Source organism: Crotalus tigris, unplaced genomic scaffold (genome assembly GCF_016545835.1).
Source record: "Crotalus tigris isolate CLP2741 ecotype Arizona unplaced genomic scaffold, ASM1654583v1 scf7180000023608.1681014, whole genome shotgun sequence".
In the NCBI taxonomy this organism is placed as follows: Eukaryota; Metazoa; Chordata; class Lepidosauria; order Squamata; family Viperidae; genus Crotalus; species Crotalus tigris.
In genome coordinates this window covers 158635-175962 of record NW_024100075.1, presented here as the reverse complement: position 1 = coordinate 175962, position 17328 = coordinate 158635, and the positions used below count along the sequence as shown (strand labels likewise).

The following is a 17328-nucleotide window of genomic DNA, read 5'->3' as shown; positions in this document are numbered from 1 at the left end:
ATACAACTTGGAAATTACGTTTATACTGTTCTATTCTCTTGGTGGATTTTTGGGTTACCTATCAGCTTTTAGCAGCAGATTAGATGGCAGCTCCACAAGTTGGTTGTGTTGCACATCCAGGACTTCCACATGAGTTCGTTCAATCCTCTCTGGCAGCCTTTCCAACTGATTGTGTCCAGCAAGTAATTTTCGCAAGCTGATATTGCAAAATAACCTTAAAACATACAAATAGCAGTAAAACGTACAGCTTTAATTAAAGGAAGTTTATTTCAGAGAAGCTGAGAAAAACTTCAACAACATTCTGCATAGAAGAAAGGGTCTAGATTGGCTCAGGAATTCTGGGAGTTGAAGTCCACGAGTCATGAAAGAGCCAAGGTCGCCTGGACGACTAGTCTATGGGCAGAAGACGAAGAAAATCCATTGATGGATTCTCCACTCGTCATGCTGGAGAATGAATCTATTAACTAAAATAAATGGGAGGAACCAATGTACTTTTCCATATCGGTAGCCCTTGACTTATGACTGTGATGGAGCCTTACCGTAATCATCGTAAAGCAGGGCCTCACACGTGACTGGCTCAATTTTAAAACCTTTTTTGCGGCTACTGTTAAGTAAATTTGCAGTCTTTAAGTGAATGCCATGGTCATTAAGTGGCACTTTTGTGCTAAAAACTGGGAGTAAAATGCAGGTTTTTTGGCAAAAATGTCATAAATTATGGTCACATTACTGTGGGATGCTGTAAAAAGCTGTAAATGTGGGCCAACTGCTGAGCACCCAACATGTGGGCAATGTGACTGGAGGAGGACAAAGCAACCCTGAAAACTTTGGAACCAGACTGTAAGAATCTCCTGAGGGGTCCATCATAACATCAGAAAATCACTAAGCGGCTAGTCGTAAGTTGAAGGCTACCTGTGCAGTAGAGAAATTTCTCAAATGCAAATATTCCCTGGATATTTTTCTGAGAGGATAAGTGGTCACCCATGTTTTTCAGAGGAAACTACACTGAACTTTCAATAGGATCCTGAAATCAAGAGTGTATTTTCCCAGGCTATACAAGCATAATATCTAAAAAAGTGATGCTCTGAGTTTTGGGAAAGATGCATGACCTCCTTTAGGACTTCTGCCTGGAAATCTGAGAGATTGCTTTGTTTACATCTGCGTGAAGAAAACTGTTCTGACTCTTATGACACGCCATGTGAGAAAAAAACATTAAACAGAAGGAAAAGATCAAACAACACGAAACACAGTTCTGTCACTAAGCAAGCTGGAAACTGATTCTATGCAAACACAATTTCCTACTTTGCACCCTGTTTCTGGTTGTTTTAAAAGTAGGACTCACCTAGAGGGAAGTTCACGTATATGATTGTGACCCAGATCCAGTACTTCTAACTTTCGGCTATCACAAACCCATTCTGGAAGGCTCTCCAAGTGATTTCTACACAAAAGAAAGGCAAATGAAAAAAAAAATGATGACAATAATGTTAAGGGATATTTACTTATTATTGTCAGATGTGATTTAAAATGTACAGATAGATGTCCTGTCAGCTGCAGCACACAGCTTTTAGGCAGCTGGGATTGACTGCAGCTACATGTGAAGTGCTTACAGAATGGCAAACACAGATTACCATGAAGCACACAGAATACCTTTAAAATCTTGAATTAACCAACCTAACCACATAATATTTTGTGTTAACCCACAAAAATCATCCCTAGTGCCAATTTATATGAAGAAGGCATCTTTAGCGAAGATATATACTGTATAAATATAAAATGGAACATTTCAAAGCCACCCTAATGGATAAAACATTGTGTGCAATGTACACGCATACACATTTTCTCATGCAGCAGCTATTTAAAAAAATCTATTATTCCCACTCGGTCTCTCTGGAAACAAATTGTGGCATACAATTCACTGACGTTTAGGAAGTAGTAGCAAGCCACAGGAACGTAATGTGGGCTTAGAAATGTCCCAGGATCATCTCTCTCTCTCTCTCTCTCTCTCTCTCTCTCTCTCTCTCTCTCTCTCTGTGTGTGTGTGTGTGTGTGTACACACACACACACACACACACACAAATATATTCATATTCGAATTATAATGGCAATTGGGATTAGAATTTCCATTGCTAAAGTGATGTTTTGTAAAGCTTAATGTCATATGACCACATTGTTTAGCAACAGCAATTCTGGCGGTCCTGGTTGCCATCATTAAACAAATTGTCCAATTGTTAGCTGAGGAGCCACCCCATCCAAGCAACCCCAGCTTTGGTCCCTCCCAACACTGAGCCATGGTAAGGTATAGGACTTCCTCCTCTTTAACTACCTTCACCTGCCTACCTTCCCCTCTTCAATGTCCTTTTAGCCACCTACTCCACTGCCTCTGACAGCCTTTCCACCTGTGCCTGTTGCTGTTGCCAACCTCGTTGCTCCAAGATAACCTTCACTGTCTTTTTCCTGCCACTTCTGAGGTCCACATAGCCTTTTGTGAGGCAGCTACTGGCCATGCCATGCCTGTTTTCTGAGGCTGCACCACTCCTTGTCCAAATATGTTATGGTCTTCAACTCATGAAGATAGGAAGAGGAAAGAAGGCCACCGTGGTGGCATGAAAGAAGGACTCCCCTAACCAGGATCCTTTTTCACGAAAGAAGGCCATGGCTGGGATGTTGGAGATGCCCTATTGGCATCAGTGTGAAAGAGTTCAAAGTTCAAAGAAGGCCTCATCCAGTGCAGTAGTGGTTTGCAGTGTAGCAGATGTGGTGGCAGGCATGACTAAGCAGTGGGTGCAGCTGTCAGTAGGCAGAGGACCAAAAGGTGGTCATAAATGCAGGTATCCCCAAATTTTGTTCATGTGACTGCAGGAGGCAGGAACTTATGAGGACTGGTCATAAGACTCTTTGTTCAATGCCATGGTAATTTCAAACAGTCGCTGAACAAATGGACACTAAGCAAGGACAATCTTAGTCAACATCATCGGACATGGGAGATGGGGGAACTGAGATTCTTTTTTCACCCAATAAGCTCCTACATCAACGATTAGTAGGGCAGTAATATCCCTTATACTAAAGCAATAAAACCTCAGAATTAAATACAATACAATTTAGAAAAAATGGCAATTTCATATGAAATTAAACAAACTGCAAAACTGAGCAATATCCTGTGTCTTTAAACATTTACCCTGCTTGTTTGTTTTGATGCCTATGGCCTGAAAAGATTACTGTGCTCTGTATTATTTTAGCAGGGGGCTAAAACCTTCATATCTGGCAATGGGTCCTTCAACTTCTCTCCACCAAGATACCCAAAAGAAAGCTTGCTAGACTAAGTGGAGAAGATTATCTACTGTCGTATCTATTCTCCTTCTTAACCTTGGGGCTTTAACTCTGAGGGTCACATTATTAACGTATTTTTTACTCTGAACAGTAAGAAGAAAATCTAATTACTTATGAGTAAGAAGAAAATCTAATTACTTATGAGGTATCGTGGATATCGTGTTCAAAGTTGTGGCATTTACTTTACAGGGGTTCTCAACCTTGGCAACTTTAAGACTTGTGGACTTCAACTCACAGAATTCCTCAGCCAGCAAAGCTGGGAGTTGAAGTCCACAAGTCTTAAAGTTGCCAAGGTTGAGAACCCCTGACTTAGCAGCTCAACAAATCAAAGTAAGTGTAATGCAGAAAAGGGGATTCAATGTGTTGAGACTGCATTAAAAATCACTCCCCAAGTTTATACAGAAACATTTGTGATGATCACTGCTTCAAAGTAAAGAAATATGACAGATCAAATAAGTTACACACAATATTCCAGGGTCACCAGGAAAATTCATTCAATCTCATGCAGTCAACAAGATCACTTTATTATTCAAGTGCTCCACTTTCTTCTCATGTGTTCCACTAATACTATCTTCAAAACCAGTCAACTTTTAAAGATATGCTTACCTAGAAACATCCAAATAAGTTAGATAATTTGGAACTGGATACACATCAAGGTGAACAAGTTCTGGAAGAGAAAGACAAATACTGTATTGCAAAGATAAATTTAATTTCAAGCTACTAAAAGTAGACCACCTCATGTTGCCCAGGTTTATTTAAACAATATATAAATCATAGCATGGAGGACAAAATACGGGCAGTCCTCAATTTACAACAGCTCATTTCGTGATCGTTCAAAGTTACAAGAACACTGAAAAAAGTAACTAGTTACTGTTTTTCACACTTACGTCCGTTGCAGCACCCCCATGGTCACGTGATCAATCAGACACTTGGCAACTGACTCACACTTACGACAGTGGCAGTGTCCTGGGGTCATGCGATCCCCTTATGCAACCTTCTGACAAGCAAAGTGAATGGGAAAGCCAGATTCACTTAACAACTGTGTTACTAATTCAACAACTGCAGTGATTCACTTAACAACTGTGGCAAGAATGGTCATAAAATGGGGCAAAATTCACTTAACAAATGTCTCACTTAGCAAAAAAAAAAAAAACCTGGCGCTCAATTGTAGTCGTAAGTCAAGCACAACTGAACAGTTAAAAACAGCAAATAAGAATCTAGTAAAAAATAAAGAACATTTTAATAAGACTTTGAAGACATTTCACTGAAATAGATGGGATTTTCTTATTTGCCTTTAGCTTAAATAAAATATAGCTCTGTTGTAAAGAAAAGTATTCATCCTTTATTTTGTAAACTATAGTTTTGCTTTGAGAACTGTAATCCATAGTGTGTGTTTTGGGAATACGTGAGATATCTTTCTCCCCAAGAGCTCTATGACAGGGGTGACAAACTGCCGGAAGCCACGCCCACCCCATTGCCGGCAATGGCAATACTGTCCCAATACGTTATGTAACGTCATGTGACATCGCGAGTTTGCATGTCTGCTCTATGATATATCTCCCATCAGTAAGAAAAACTGTATTATGGTTTATCACTTCACAATGTTATACTTGGTGTAGCTGGTCTAGTATAACTAAGTTGGAAAGAAAATCAGCTTCAGCAGATTTAATCTGAGCGAGGACATCAAAGTACCACTAAATTTTTAAAAGCTTCTCTAATTGGTCAAATGTTAGGCAAGAACAAGCGTATATTGGGTAGAGTTGGGCACTGCAGATAGGTAGAAAGAAAATTGTATTCTGATGTTATGTGGCCCTTGGTTTTGAGCTAAATCCTTCTGCCAACACCTAGCTCTCTTTACAAGTGTTTTGTTGTTGTTGTTGTTATTAAAATGGAGGTGCATTCAATCATACAATCCTTCATTTGCAGAGTCTGCATCTGCGATATTACCCAGGCATAAATTCATCTCTTTGGAGAGAATTAGTCCTCTGGATAAATCAATAATCTCTCATTTGATTATTTCACCAAGAATATCCCCTAAAAAGAATATATAGTATGTTTATAGATAGTCTTTGAGTTACAACCACAATCGAACCCAAAATTTATGTTGCTAACTGAAACATTTGTTAAGTGCATTTTACGACTTTTCTTGCCACAGTTGTTAAGTGAATCATTTCATTTGTTAGGTTAGTAACACAGTTGTTACGTGAATCTGGTTTCCCCATTGACTTTGCTCGTCAGAAGATTGCAAAAGTGATCACATGACCCGGGGACACTGCAACGGTTATAAATATGAGTCAGTTGCCAAACATCTGAATTTTGATCATGTGACCATGGGGTTGCTGCAATGGACGTAAGTGTGAAAAACAGTCATAGGTCACTTTTTTCAGTGCTGTTGTAACTTTGAATGGTCACTAAACGAACTGTTGTAAGTCAAGGACTAGCTGTATTATGTTTACTTCTAGATATGCAATCTATTGAAATGTCCTCATGCAATCTATTGAAATGTCCTCTTTACAATGACTAGTAGCTGTAACAATTTTTGTACACTAATCTATAATTCCACAGTTGCAGCTCATCCATTCATTCATCTATCTCAGTGATGGCGAACCTTTCAGAGACCGAGTGCCCAAACTGCAACCCAAAACCCACTTATGCACTGTTGAGTACTGGGTGGGTGTAGGCCATTGGGTGGGTGTGGCCAATTGGATGGGCGTGGCTGTGGTGGTAACTAAAAAGTTCAATCAATCAATTCCAACTTTGCAAGATCTTTTTTTTCCCCTCTTGAGAAGTTGAAATTGACTGATTGATTGAACTTTTGGGGGGGGGGGCACATGGCAGTGGAGGCCTAAAGCGAAAAGGTTTTATAAAACCCAGCTGAAGGCCTGAGACTGGGGTGACAGCGCGCGTGCCCACAGAGAGGGCTCTGAGTGCCACCTCTGGCACCCGTGCCATAGGTTTGCCACCACTGATCTAGCTACTATCAAAATGTTTATTTCAAAAAAGCTGATTTTTTTTTTTTGCTACTATTCATTTTGCAATCTGCTCCACCACTCAATTGTATGTTATGCATATGGAGATACAGGTGGGTGGTCTAAGAAATCAGAGGGTTTTTTAAAAAAAGAATCAGTCAAGGAAGGATAGGCTATGAATCAATCACAACATAGGTCACGAAGCTAGGATTCATCTCAAGATCAATAATTAGGGAAGTAAAAAATAGCAGGAGAAATGAACTATTGTTGTGCCCAGCATAAGTGCATATTTCAAGTAACCAATCAGGATTTCCAGCTAAAGAGAGCTTCGAGATTTGATGGAAATATTTCCCCTCACCTACTAGTAGTGATATTATGCAAAACAAAAGTATGCATAATTTACATAAGCTGTGGAGAAATTGTTTTTGTTTTCAGGATATATAACACATTCCACCCAATTTTAAATTCAAAGTAAATTGAGTATCTTTTCCAGCTGTGGCCTGCTGATTGTTTTCAGCAAAAAAATAAAAATTAAAAAAAATATGAAATATTACCGTATTTTCCAGCGTATAAGACGACTTTCTAAAGCGTGGAAATCAGCGCCAAAGTCAGGGGTCATCTTATACGCCGGAAATTATGGTAGTTTCCAGCGTATAAGTTGACTTTCTAGGCATGGAAATTGGCGCCGAAGTCAGGGGTCGTCTTATACGCCGAGTCGTCCTATATGCCAGAAAATATGGTATTTAAAAGGCAAGTATGTATTATTGTTCTGAATCAGCTTTTCAGCACTGTCACTCATCAGTACGGCGACCATATACCTCTTCTTATAAAGAATAATCCTTTATTTCATAAAGCTGTTCTTTAGATTTATTTTCTCAAAAACGCACTTTTGTCTTTTATTTTAGTCCTTAGCATTTACTGTATAAATGATACCACTTAGTGCAGAATCTTTCTCATTCATGTGAAAATATAGAAATTGAATTGTCTTTTTAAAATAAATTTACATACACTAATTTTTAGATATTTGTATTAGAATATGGGTTTTGTAAAGTTTTTTTGATTTTACTCTGAATTTTCCTTTGTAAAGCAAAGTTATAAAGAATTAAAAGTTTTTTATCTTTATGAATCTCATTCAAATTTGCCCCTTTTTTCAGACTTATCCTAACCCAAGAAAATATGGCCACCGTGCTTATAAGCCAAGTCAACTGCTGATGGTCCTAATCATTGAATATCAGCAATAAACTGTCAACAATGAAATAGTGGCAAAGAGTGGAGTTCCCAAGATGAACTTGAAAGAACAAGGATATGTGGGACAAAGGGTACAGAGAATCGGTCTTTTGTTAACAGGAAGATAAAAGGAAGATAAAACACTGAGGCAGTTTCAGATTAACTCAAAGTGTAGAAATCTAGAAGTTCTCCCTTGGCTTCTGCTGAGTGATAGGGGCCCCTTATCAGAGTATATTGCTAGCATAAGAAAGCTCTCTGTACATGTTGCTAAACTCCATGGGAAAAAGTATTGTGCAGATAGATGCTGCTTTACTAGCTACTTGTAATGGAAGCGCTTCTCCTTCGATGTATTTAATGCAGGAATCCTCTGAAGCTGTCAGCCTTACTAGACAGACCAGACAGGAAACAGATGTGCTCATTCTATTTTATGTTGGCTTTATTAACAGATTCTTCCCAGTAGAAGTACAATTCTCCTCCTTGACAGCTTAAGAAATTAGGGAGGGTCTCTTCTGAACCTCTTGTCCCATCTACTATCCAGTTGGGGCTATGCAGTCTGACCCTTTGTCCAGAGACTTTCCATGTACCATTATATAGTGTTGGAAGAAAAGTCTTCACCGTGGTTCAGTCCAAGCTGGGAATAAATGTGGCGACTGCTTTAGGAAGAAGGTTGCAGTTTATTGAAGAGGAGAGCCAGACAGAAAGATGGCTTTGGCAGAGAAGAGGGGTGAAAAGGGGCTGAGCACATGTAGGGAGTGGGTTTTTATATCCTCTGGAGCCCTTTGTTTGGAGTTGTTTCCTGTTCCTGTTTTGAGGCTTTGTATTTCCTGTGTCATGTATTTTGACCTGTGTCCCTTTGGCATCTGTGAGTTAATCCTATTATGTCCTGTCTTAGACTTTGGGTGGGGTATGTAGATTTTAGGTGTCTTTGTCTTCTTAATCTTCTAGGTTCAACTTTCCTCAACGGTCTGCATTTCTATAGAGCTGGGTTTCTGCTTAGGGGAGGGAGACCTGGGGCTATCAAGAAAAAATTTCTGCCTCTTTAAGATCCTTTGAGGAAATATATTTTTCTGACCTTTTAATATTTCCTTCTCTGGGGGGCTGACTTCCCACAATAGAAAGAAGAAGCTGAACTGGCTGATGAAAAAAATAGATTATTTTTAAAAAGTGGAAAAAAAGAACAAGAAAGTGGAAATGGACATCTTAGTAAACATCCCACAACGTGTCTAGCAACATGAACCTATGGTATCAATATAAATGGAACATAGAGAAATATTAAGGACTCTAATGAGGAAGAATTGATAGGGTGCCTTCTCTACTTCAATAAATCAAATCTGTAAACTAGAATACTATTATTCAATGGAACAGATAGTTCTTGATTTATAACCATTTCTTTAACACTGTCTTGAAATTACAATGAACTTGGAAAACTCACAACATGACCTTGAAGTTATGATCACTGTACCATCCCTGCAACCACATGATCGCAATTCAGGAACTTGGCAACCAGCTAAGATACACAACGGTTGCAGCATCTGTGATCATGTGTGATTCACTTAACAACTGTGTGATTCACTTAACATCAGCAGTGATTTGCTTAATGACATGGGGGAAAATGGTAGTAAAATTGGGTCTGTTCACATGATAATATAATTAATAACTGTCATCACTTAGTGACCAAATTCAGGACTACTTGTATACAATTTATACATCTCGCTAGGACAGTCACTTTATTTTATCTCACAAAGAATATGTGGAATTTGTGAGACACTCTGTAAGATTTAAAACTTGCATTTAAATCCCAAGGATTTCCACTTTTCAACACTCTAAAAGAGCATGTAAGCACCACTCTACAAGCTTCCAAAATTCTGCTGCTAAATGTTTTATGCAAAGCCAGATGGTTAAAGACTGGATTCATCCACAATTTAATATTGCATACAAAATCAGTACAAGAAGAAAAGACTGGGAATATCAATTCCTATTTGAACTACCTTCAAAGTAAACATACCATTTGAAGTGGCATAAAGAGCTTTAAGTAAGTATCCACTGATTTTGAGGGTTACCAGCTGGTTTCTTTCACAGTGTAGTATTTCAACGTTATTGAAGATAGTTGCATCTAACTCTCCTAGCTTATTATCCCGAAGATCGAGCTGGGTCACATGATGTAGGAAGTCACTCTCATCGCCCATCAACCTTCTAATCACATTTAACCTGGGATAGAAATGGGAAGGGGGAAAAAAAAGAGCTGGGATCAGTTATTTAGCCTCCTTTTTTTTTAGAAGTCTGGAAAACAAAATTTGGCTTTTAATTTATTATTTCCAAGTATCCTTGGCCAAAAATACCAAGTTCTATTTTTCTAGTTATACTGTGCTTGCATTTTTCTGAAAAGTTCGCACTGATTTGTGAAAATTCCTTATTTCGTATTCTATACCCAATTATTTTTAATACCATTTTTAAAATATCATTATTTTGAATACCAAGTCAGATACATTCCGTAAGTAATTATCCATTGCTCACTTTAATAATCCAAAGCAAATTATCAACTCTCAAATGCATTTTTAATGTTTGTTATTTTTTGTTTATAACAATTTTAAAGACTATAGTAAAGTGATGGCTTTCTAACTTGTCTTAATACAAAAATGTATGGAATTAGTATCTGATGAACATTATTGGCAATTGAAGACATATTAACAAAGTTTTGATGTTTCAGTAGGGATTATCCATATTCACAACAAAGAAATCCTGACCCACATCAAATTTAGGAATTTCATGGGAAAATGTTAACATATACAGAATTTAAAACATTAGTGTAAGTTCCTTTGGAGTAAAAAAATTGCCAAAGAGAGTAAAGAGAATGAATAACACGAGGCTCTTCAAGTATTCAAATTTTCTATCTTGGCAAAACTTTATGTGAATATATAGTCATGTGAAAAAGAAAGTACACCCTCTTTGAATTCTATAGTTTTATGTATTAGTACATGGTAAAAATCATCTGGTCCTTAGCTTGGCTTTTTTTATATGTAAATAAATGATGACATGGTGTAATATGTCCTGTGTTGTTGATCATGTGAGGTTGTATTTACTTACTTTTAAGAACTGTCAAGGACCAGATGATTTTTACTATGTCCTGATACATAAAACCATAGAACTCAAAGAGGGATTTTCTTTTTTTACATAACTCTATGTATGTAGTGATAATATCATGATCCAAAGTTCATTGCTGAAAGAGTAGGACAGATTTTGCACCAAACCAGTTCATACTGAACCCAAACAAATAAGCAAAGAGAACTTGTGACTTTTTACATAAATAAAAATTATCTCTAGAAAGCCATCCAACTGGCCAACTTAACTTTTTCTGAATTTTTAATTCTCGGTGCTAAACTGCCGAGATAGATGACTAAAACTTTTAGCCTAACCAAAACACTGCTTTGGGATAGAAAGAAAAGTTATGAAAAACTAAGAAAATAACTGTATCATATTAAGGTGTATTACATTATTTTTTTTCTAAAATGTAGCATATATCTTCTTTATGAAATCAATATCCACTAGTAAAAAGGAGTTAATTGTACTTTAAGAAGCAGGTTATTCCTGCAACCAGAAAAACTAATTGGAGCACTTCAGCAAAAATTGTGGAAATCAAATGATGCAATCCAATCTTACTTATAAATCTTGGGCAAATTAATATAGCTCCAATGTATATGATTATTTCAAGTTCAAAAGTGTCCCTGTGAGCTGTATCCAGTCCCTCAAAATTAAATTAGAATAATGTAACAGGAAAGAGTCTTATACAAATATGGATAAGGGAGAACTGCCTGGCCTGTTATCCATGTCCTGAAAAGTTTATAAAGTTCTGAGTTTCTGATTCTCTACAAGCTTCCACTACACACATTTTAAAGTTAACAAGGAGCTGCATAATAATTATATTTTAACAATAATATGAAATAATATTTTAACAGTATTAGCCTTCTCTTTTCTCATCTTTTCCAAAGTTTTCAACAATCTTGCTAATTGTCCCTAGTCAGAGGTCAGAATGAATTTCTAAGTCTATTTATTTAGAAGTCAAGAAAAGGTAAGGCAATCTAAAGCTGTGGCTAATAACGAGAGTTCCCACAGAACCAATTCATCATGATAAATCTGTCATCAAAGGAAAAAAAACCTCAGGTGAATTAATATCTAACTGAATAAGTCAGTAACACTGAATTCGGGTAGTAAATATTTCTGCTTAATACATTTCTCAATTGAAAGTACAGACCATTTAATAACAGCAAGCAATAATCTTGCCCTAAAGTGATGAATTGTATCAAAAGTCAGCTGAGAACTACACCATATGAATAAAAAAGCAAGGAAACTAACAAGGTTATTGGCAAGGAATACTCTGGCTGGTAAGTTTACTCATATGCTTCAAAAGTATATGCTAATCACAACTAGTATCTTGAAAATAGTTTATTTCTTTTAAAATAAAGATAAATTTATCTTGGCTTGCAATCATCAGTTAAAATAGTCATTTAACACTGATGCATATCCTTTTTCTTGGATGATACATACCTTAAATCTATATGTTTTATGTGTGGCATTTTCCTTAGTATTGGCAAACTTAGTGTCTCCATACAATTTCCAGACATGCAGAGTTTGTCCATGGCAGTAAGTTTCTCCAGGACGTCAGGAATGTCACCGAATTCATTGAAAGAGAGGCCTAAATAACTAAGCTGATGCATCCTTTCCAACTCAGCTGGAAGGCTCTGGAGGAAGTTCCCATCCAACAAGAAGGTCTGTAAACTTTTGATAAGAAGGAGGAAGAAAATTTAAAAAAAAATCACTTGTGAAAACTTTAGGTCATTAATCAACCATTTATGTCATGACCCAGATTGCTTTTAAATATCAGCCACAACATCAAGGATCTCAAATCTAGTTCAAGGACTAGATCAGTGGTGGCGAATCTATGGCACAGGTGCCAGAGGCGGCACTCGAAGCCCCCTCTGTGGGCACATGTGCCATTGCCCCACCCTTGCCTCCCCCGCGACCCTCTCCTTTCCAGCAGCCCCTCTGAAGGAGAGTCACCCCTGAGCATGGCCCACACGGAGCAGTGCAGCCAAGGACATGACAGCCAGGCAGCGTAGACAAGACTCTGTCCTCACACTCCATCATGCAGAGGGTGTGGCTGCCATAGCGCTACTGGGCTGCCTGGCCAATCTGCGGTGAGCCCTGAAAGCAGTGAGTGGTCCTGAGGGCAGCGGGGCAGGGGATGGGGGACAGAGCGGGGGCAGGGGGTTGGAGCGGGGGTGGGGCCAGTTTTTGGGCACTCAGTCTCTAAAAGGTTCGCTATCACTGGACTAGATAAAGGATCTCCACCCCAGCCTTATTATGAGATGGGACAAGTTACAGAGTTGGAAGGAAAGTTGATCACCCTCATTCAGCAGGATCCATTCCAGGTGTTCCTGCTCCTCAACTAAGCTCCCAATCATTCTTCACATTCTGTCTAGAACAGGGGGCCCCAACCCCCGGTCCGTGGAACAATACCAGTCCGCAGCATGCCAGAAACCAGTCCACGCAAACAAGCAAAGCCTCATCTGCGGGATGCAGGCAGTACATGAAACCAGGCCCCCTCCGGTCCGCAGAAAAACCTCTCTCCACAGAACTGGGGGACGTTGCTCTAGAGGAGGTTGTCTTTCTGGGAGGAACCCACTAACCTTTGTGTAGGCACAGGTCATATTCTTTTCTCTACAACCAAACATAGATTGACAACCCACTGAAGGAAGATGCATGCCTGAGATTCAAACCACTTTTACCATCTTCAGTATAGACCACAGGTCGGCAACCTGCGGCTCCGGAGCCGCATGCGGCTCTTTGAGCCTTCCCCTGTGGCTCCCAGCCTCCTCTGCCTTTGCAGAGAGAGACAGAGACAGAGAGAGGCAATTGCACTTCCCTGCTTCTCTCTCTCTCTCTCTCTCTCTCTCTCTCTCTCTCGGTGTGTGTCTGGGTGTGTGTGTGTGTGTTTTGTGTGTGTGTGTGTAAAAGAGAGTGCTGAAAAGCTTTCTGGGCGGAGCTCCTCCCTTTGCTGCATCTCTGCAGGAAGCAGGAAGCAGGAAGGGCAGGAGAGAGCTAGCTAGCCCAGCTAGGCTGACTCAGGAATTCTGGGAGTTGAAGTCCATGAGTCATAAAAGAGACGAGGTTGCCTTCCCCGGAGGTTGTTGGACAACAGTTTGAAGCTTGCCAGGTGAGCAGCAGATAGGAGGGGGGGGGGAGAAAGAGAGAGAGAGAAAGAGAGAGAGAGGGAGAGAGAGAGAGTGGGGGAAGAGGAGTGGCAGACCAAGGGCAGATAGAGAGGGAGGGAGAGAGAGAGACCCTTTTGACATCTAAAATGAAGATAACACTGCATATATCCTTTTTTTACCTGTGTGTGTATGTAATTTTATTCTCTTAAAGCATTCTCTTGGTGATCATTGTTTTAATAATATGGATATTCCCAAGAGTCAATTTTTACTTTTATTTTTAATGTGTATATGTGTGTGTGTGTGTGTGTGTGTGTGTATACACACACACACACACATACACACACACATACACACACCTATAATAAAGGTAAAAAAGGATATATGCAGTATTATCTTCATTTTAGATATCAAAAGGGTTTTGCGGCTCCCAGTGTTTTGTTTTTGGTGGGAAACGGGTCCAAGTGGCTCTTTGAGTGTTTTGGGTTGCCTACCCCTGGTATAGACCTACTTGTTCATATCTCCAACAGCTGCTGGTATACTTCTGAGTGCATTGCAGGACAAATTGAGCTCGGTTAAGGTTGGAATGCTGCACACCGCCAAAGGGAAATCTCCTAAATGATTGTTGGAAAGGTTTAAGCTCCTCAGCTTACTGAACCTACAATAGAGAGGAAAAACCAGAAAAGGCATAACCGATTAATAAAAAGAGCATCATAGGAGAACCGTGTAACTTAGAATACCTTAGTACAGTTGAAAAATCAGACAACTATTATTTCTCCCAGTACTAGCAAAAGAGGTTAGGGTGATATTCACTGTTGACTCTTTATTGATCTCTCATCACTTATAAAAGCTGTAGGTTTAAATGAAGAAAGCTATGTGCGTGCAGATGTTAATTTTGTACTGTGCAAGGCAGCATGTTGCAGAAAACAAGTGATCAAAATGTATAATGCTCAAGGGTGCACCAAAAGTCCCAGAACTATCCCACTAAAACCTATAGCCTATGTAAGATTGCAAATGTAGAATTTTTAGAGTCAGTTGTGCAGGAGCTTGCCTTGCATAGACACTCTTGGAGGTAAATAAAGGTTAAAGTCACTCAAGCTCTGATCATCTCACACTTGGACTCTACATGCTGATACCCTTGAAGAGTATTCAGAAGTTACAGCTGGCACAGCATGTAGCCGCACAGATTACACCACTGTTCTACAAGCTACACTGCTTGCCACTTCGTTTCTGAGTCCAATTCAAGAGGTTGGTTCTTATCTTTAAAGCCCTTCATGGTATGGGTCCAGGTTATCTGAGGAACCATCTCACCCCAATGGGATTGGGCCCACTCAACGCACATGAGCAGAAGGGGCATGCTGAAGACTTTGTTGATCAAGGAATTCTGGCTGGGGGGGGGGGACAAGAGCAAAGCCTTTTCTGCCATGGCTCCCACGCCCTGAAACATCATGCTCCTTGAGGTGGAGATGGTTCTGCCAACTGGCCCATGTCATTCTAGATAGGGTTAATGGACTAAAACTATGTCTCCTCCCTATGTACATCTTGCTCCTTTCTTTCCTATCTTTGTGAATTTTAAATTTAGTGTTACTATTTATTGTTTTAATGTTTTATATAGTTTTTACTGATTGTAAGCTGCCTAGAATCGCCCCTGGGCAAGATGGACAACATGATTAATAAATAAAATAAAAAATAAACATAATAGCAGTAGTATCGCGGTTGTAAAATTGGAAACTTATTATTAATCCCACAGTGGTGGGATTCAAATATGTGAACAACCGGTTCTCTGTGTGGATGCCGCTTCCAGAAGTCCATTCTGGGCCTGGGCAACCAAAAATTAGCTACCAGTTCTGCCAAAGTGGTGTGAACCGGCTGAATCCCACCACTGGTTACACAGATGTTTAGACTGGATTTGGCATTTTTACCCACCTATCGGGTCCTTTCCCTAGACCTGGGATAGGAAGACGTTATTGTATGGCTTTAAAGGTATCGTTGCAGGATGTAAGCTGTTCCACGTAAAGCTGCCTTTTGCTTTTATTATTTTCATGGTTGCAATCTGTCAGATGTTTAGATTGGATGTGGGATGAGATAGTTCTCAACTTACAATCACAATTTGGGCCAGAACTTCCATCGCTAAGCAATGCAATTATGTAGTCATCTAGCTGACCAGTTTTGCTGCGGTCCAAAAATCACCGCAGTCAAGTGAATTACACTGCAGTCAAGTGTTGTTATGTGAATCTGGTTTTCCCCATTGACTTTGCTAGTCCTGGGAAGGTCACAAATGGTGACCACATGACTCTAAAACTTTAACGGTCATAGATACGTTATGTGACTGTGGGGATACTGAGACAGTCATAAGTCAAGGACTACCTGCCCATTAAGTCTATATTCAGTTACTGTCCACTCTAATTACTACTATTAATTCATTTGCAGAAATATTGGGTAATTTCTTTTTCCCCCAAGTTTCCTTCTGCAACTATGGGACAAAAATTATATTTCATTTTTAAACAAAAACTCAAGGAACTGTTGCTATTCTATGGTGGGCTGAGCACCTCAAGGTAAGTTACATGACTGGGGGCATAACTACGAAGTTACACATTCCCTAGATTCCCTCACATCAACAACTACCTACATTAGGAGTATTAAATGAGTTAAACATTATTTGAGCAAAAACACACTGCTTGGCTCATCAGAAACATACTGCAAGCTTCAATAAAATGAGCAACTCATCATTAAGTTTTCAATTAGTAGCACTCATTAAAAAAACAGTATTATAATGAGAAGTTTTTTACACAGGGCGACTCCTTTTCTACAATTTAATTTCATAATGTTTTAAAACCTCTCCTTGAAACCTACCCAAGGAGAAATAATCCTTTTAATCCTTCTCAAAAGTTTATGTACCTCAAATTTGCAACAGCATCCTAACTAGGACTTGATTTCAAGTAAAAGTGATGCAACGAAGAGGGCACAAAGAGGTTAGTCAAGAAAGCTAGAGGATAACCAAGTTAGCCAGTGTGCTTCTGTAGCCACATTACTCAGATTACCTAACAACAGGGGTAAATGGCTCAATGAAGTAGTTAAATGGCCCAATGAAAAGATCTGTACCAGGTTCAGATGGAGAGAGGTTCAAAGTTCATTGAAAGGTTTTATTTTCCCTTCATTAAATCTCACATGATGAGGGAATTAAAACACACATGCAGCATCAAGAAAGCACTTTGAAAAATCAGCCATCTGAGGGCTCTCCCAAAGTTAGCATCATTCCTTCCCAACTTGACCCCTTTTCAGTCACGGAAAACTAGGGCAAATATGAAAGGAATATAGTTCAGTGCTAATATTTAGGAAAATCCTACAGGAAAAAAAAAATAGAGCAGAAAGATACCTCTCAAGAGGCCAGCCAGGTCAGAGAAATACAATCTTTCTAGCTCTCAGGAGAAGACATTTAGGAATCTCAGGAAATCACAACTTCAAAATAGTTTTCATAGGGACATAGCTAATAATCAAACAAGAAAGAACAAATTATAATAAAGTAAGAAATAGCTTAATTGTAACAACAAAAAAACACCTGAAGTATACAAAAACATGGACCGCATAGACCCATTCAAAAT

At 39.1% G+C, this 17328-nt stretch overlaps 1 protein-coding gene across 1 annotated transcript in view; it reads right to left on the bottom strand.

Annotated features, from left to right (window-relative positions):
• Positions 1-17328, bottom strand: part of PHLPP1 (PH domain and leucine rich repeat protein phosphatase 1) — a 166696-nt gene that overhangs the window by 27700 nt on the left and 121668 nt on the right. Inside the window, exons 5-10 of the mRNA XM_039319699.1 lie at positions 14238-14384; positions 12063-12293; positions 9526-9728; positions 3931-3991; positions 1340-1435; positions 59-214 (exon numbers count right to left, since the gene is read on the bottom strand). Coding sequence (XP_039175633.1) covers positions 59-214; positions 1340-1435; positions 3931-3991; positions 9526-9728; positions 12063-12293; positions 14238-14384 — 894 coding nt within the window. The remainder of the gene's footprint in view (positions 1-58; positions 215-1339; positions 1436-3930; positions 3992-9525; positions 9729-12062; positions 12294-14237; positions 14385-17328) is intronic.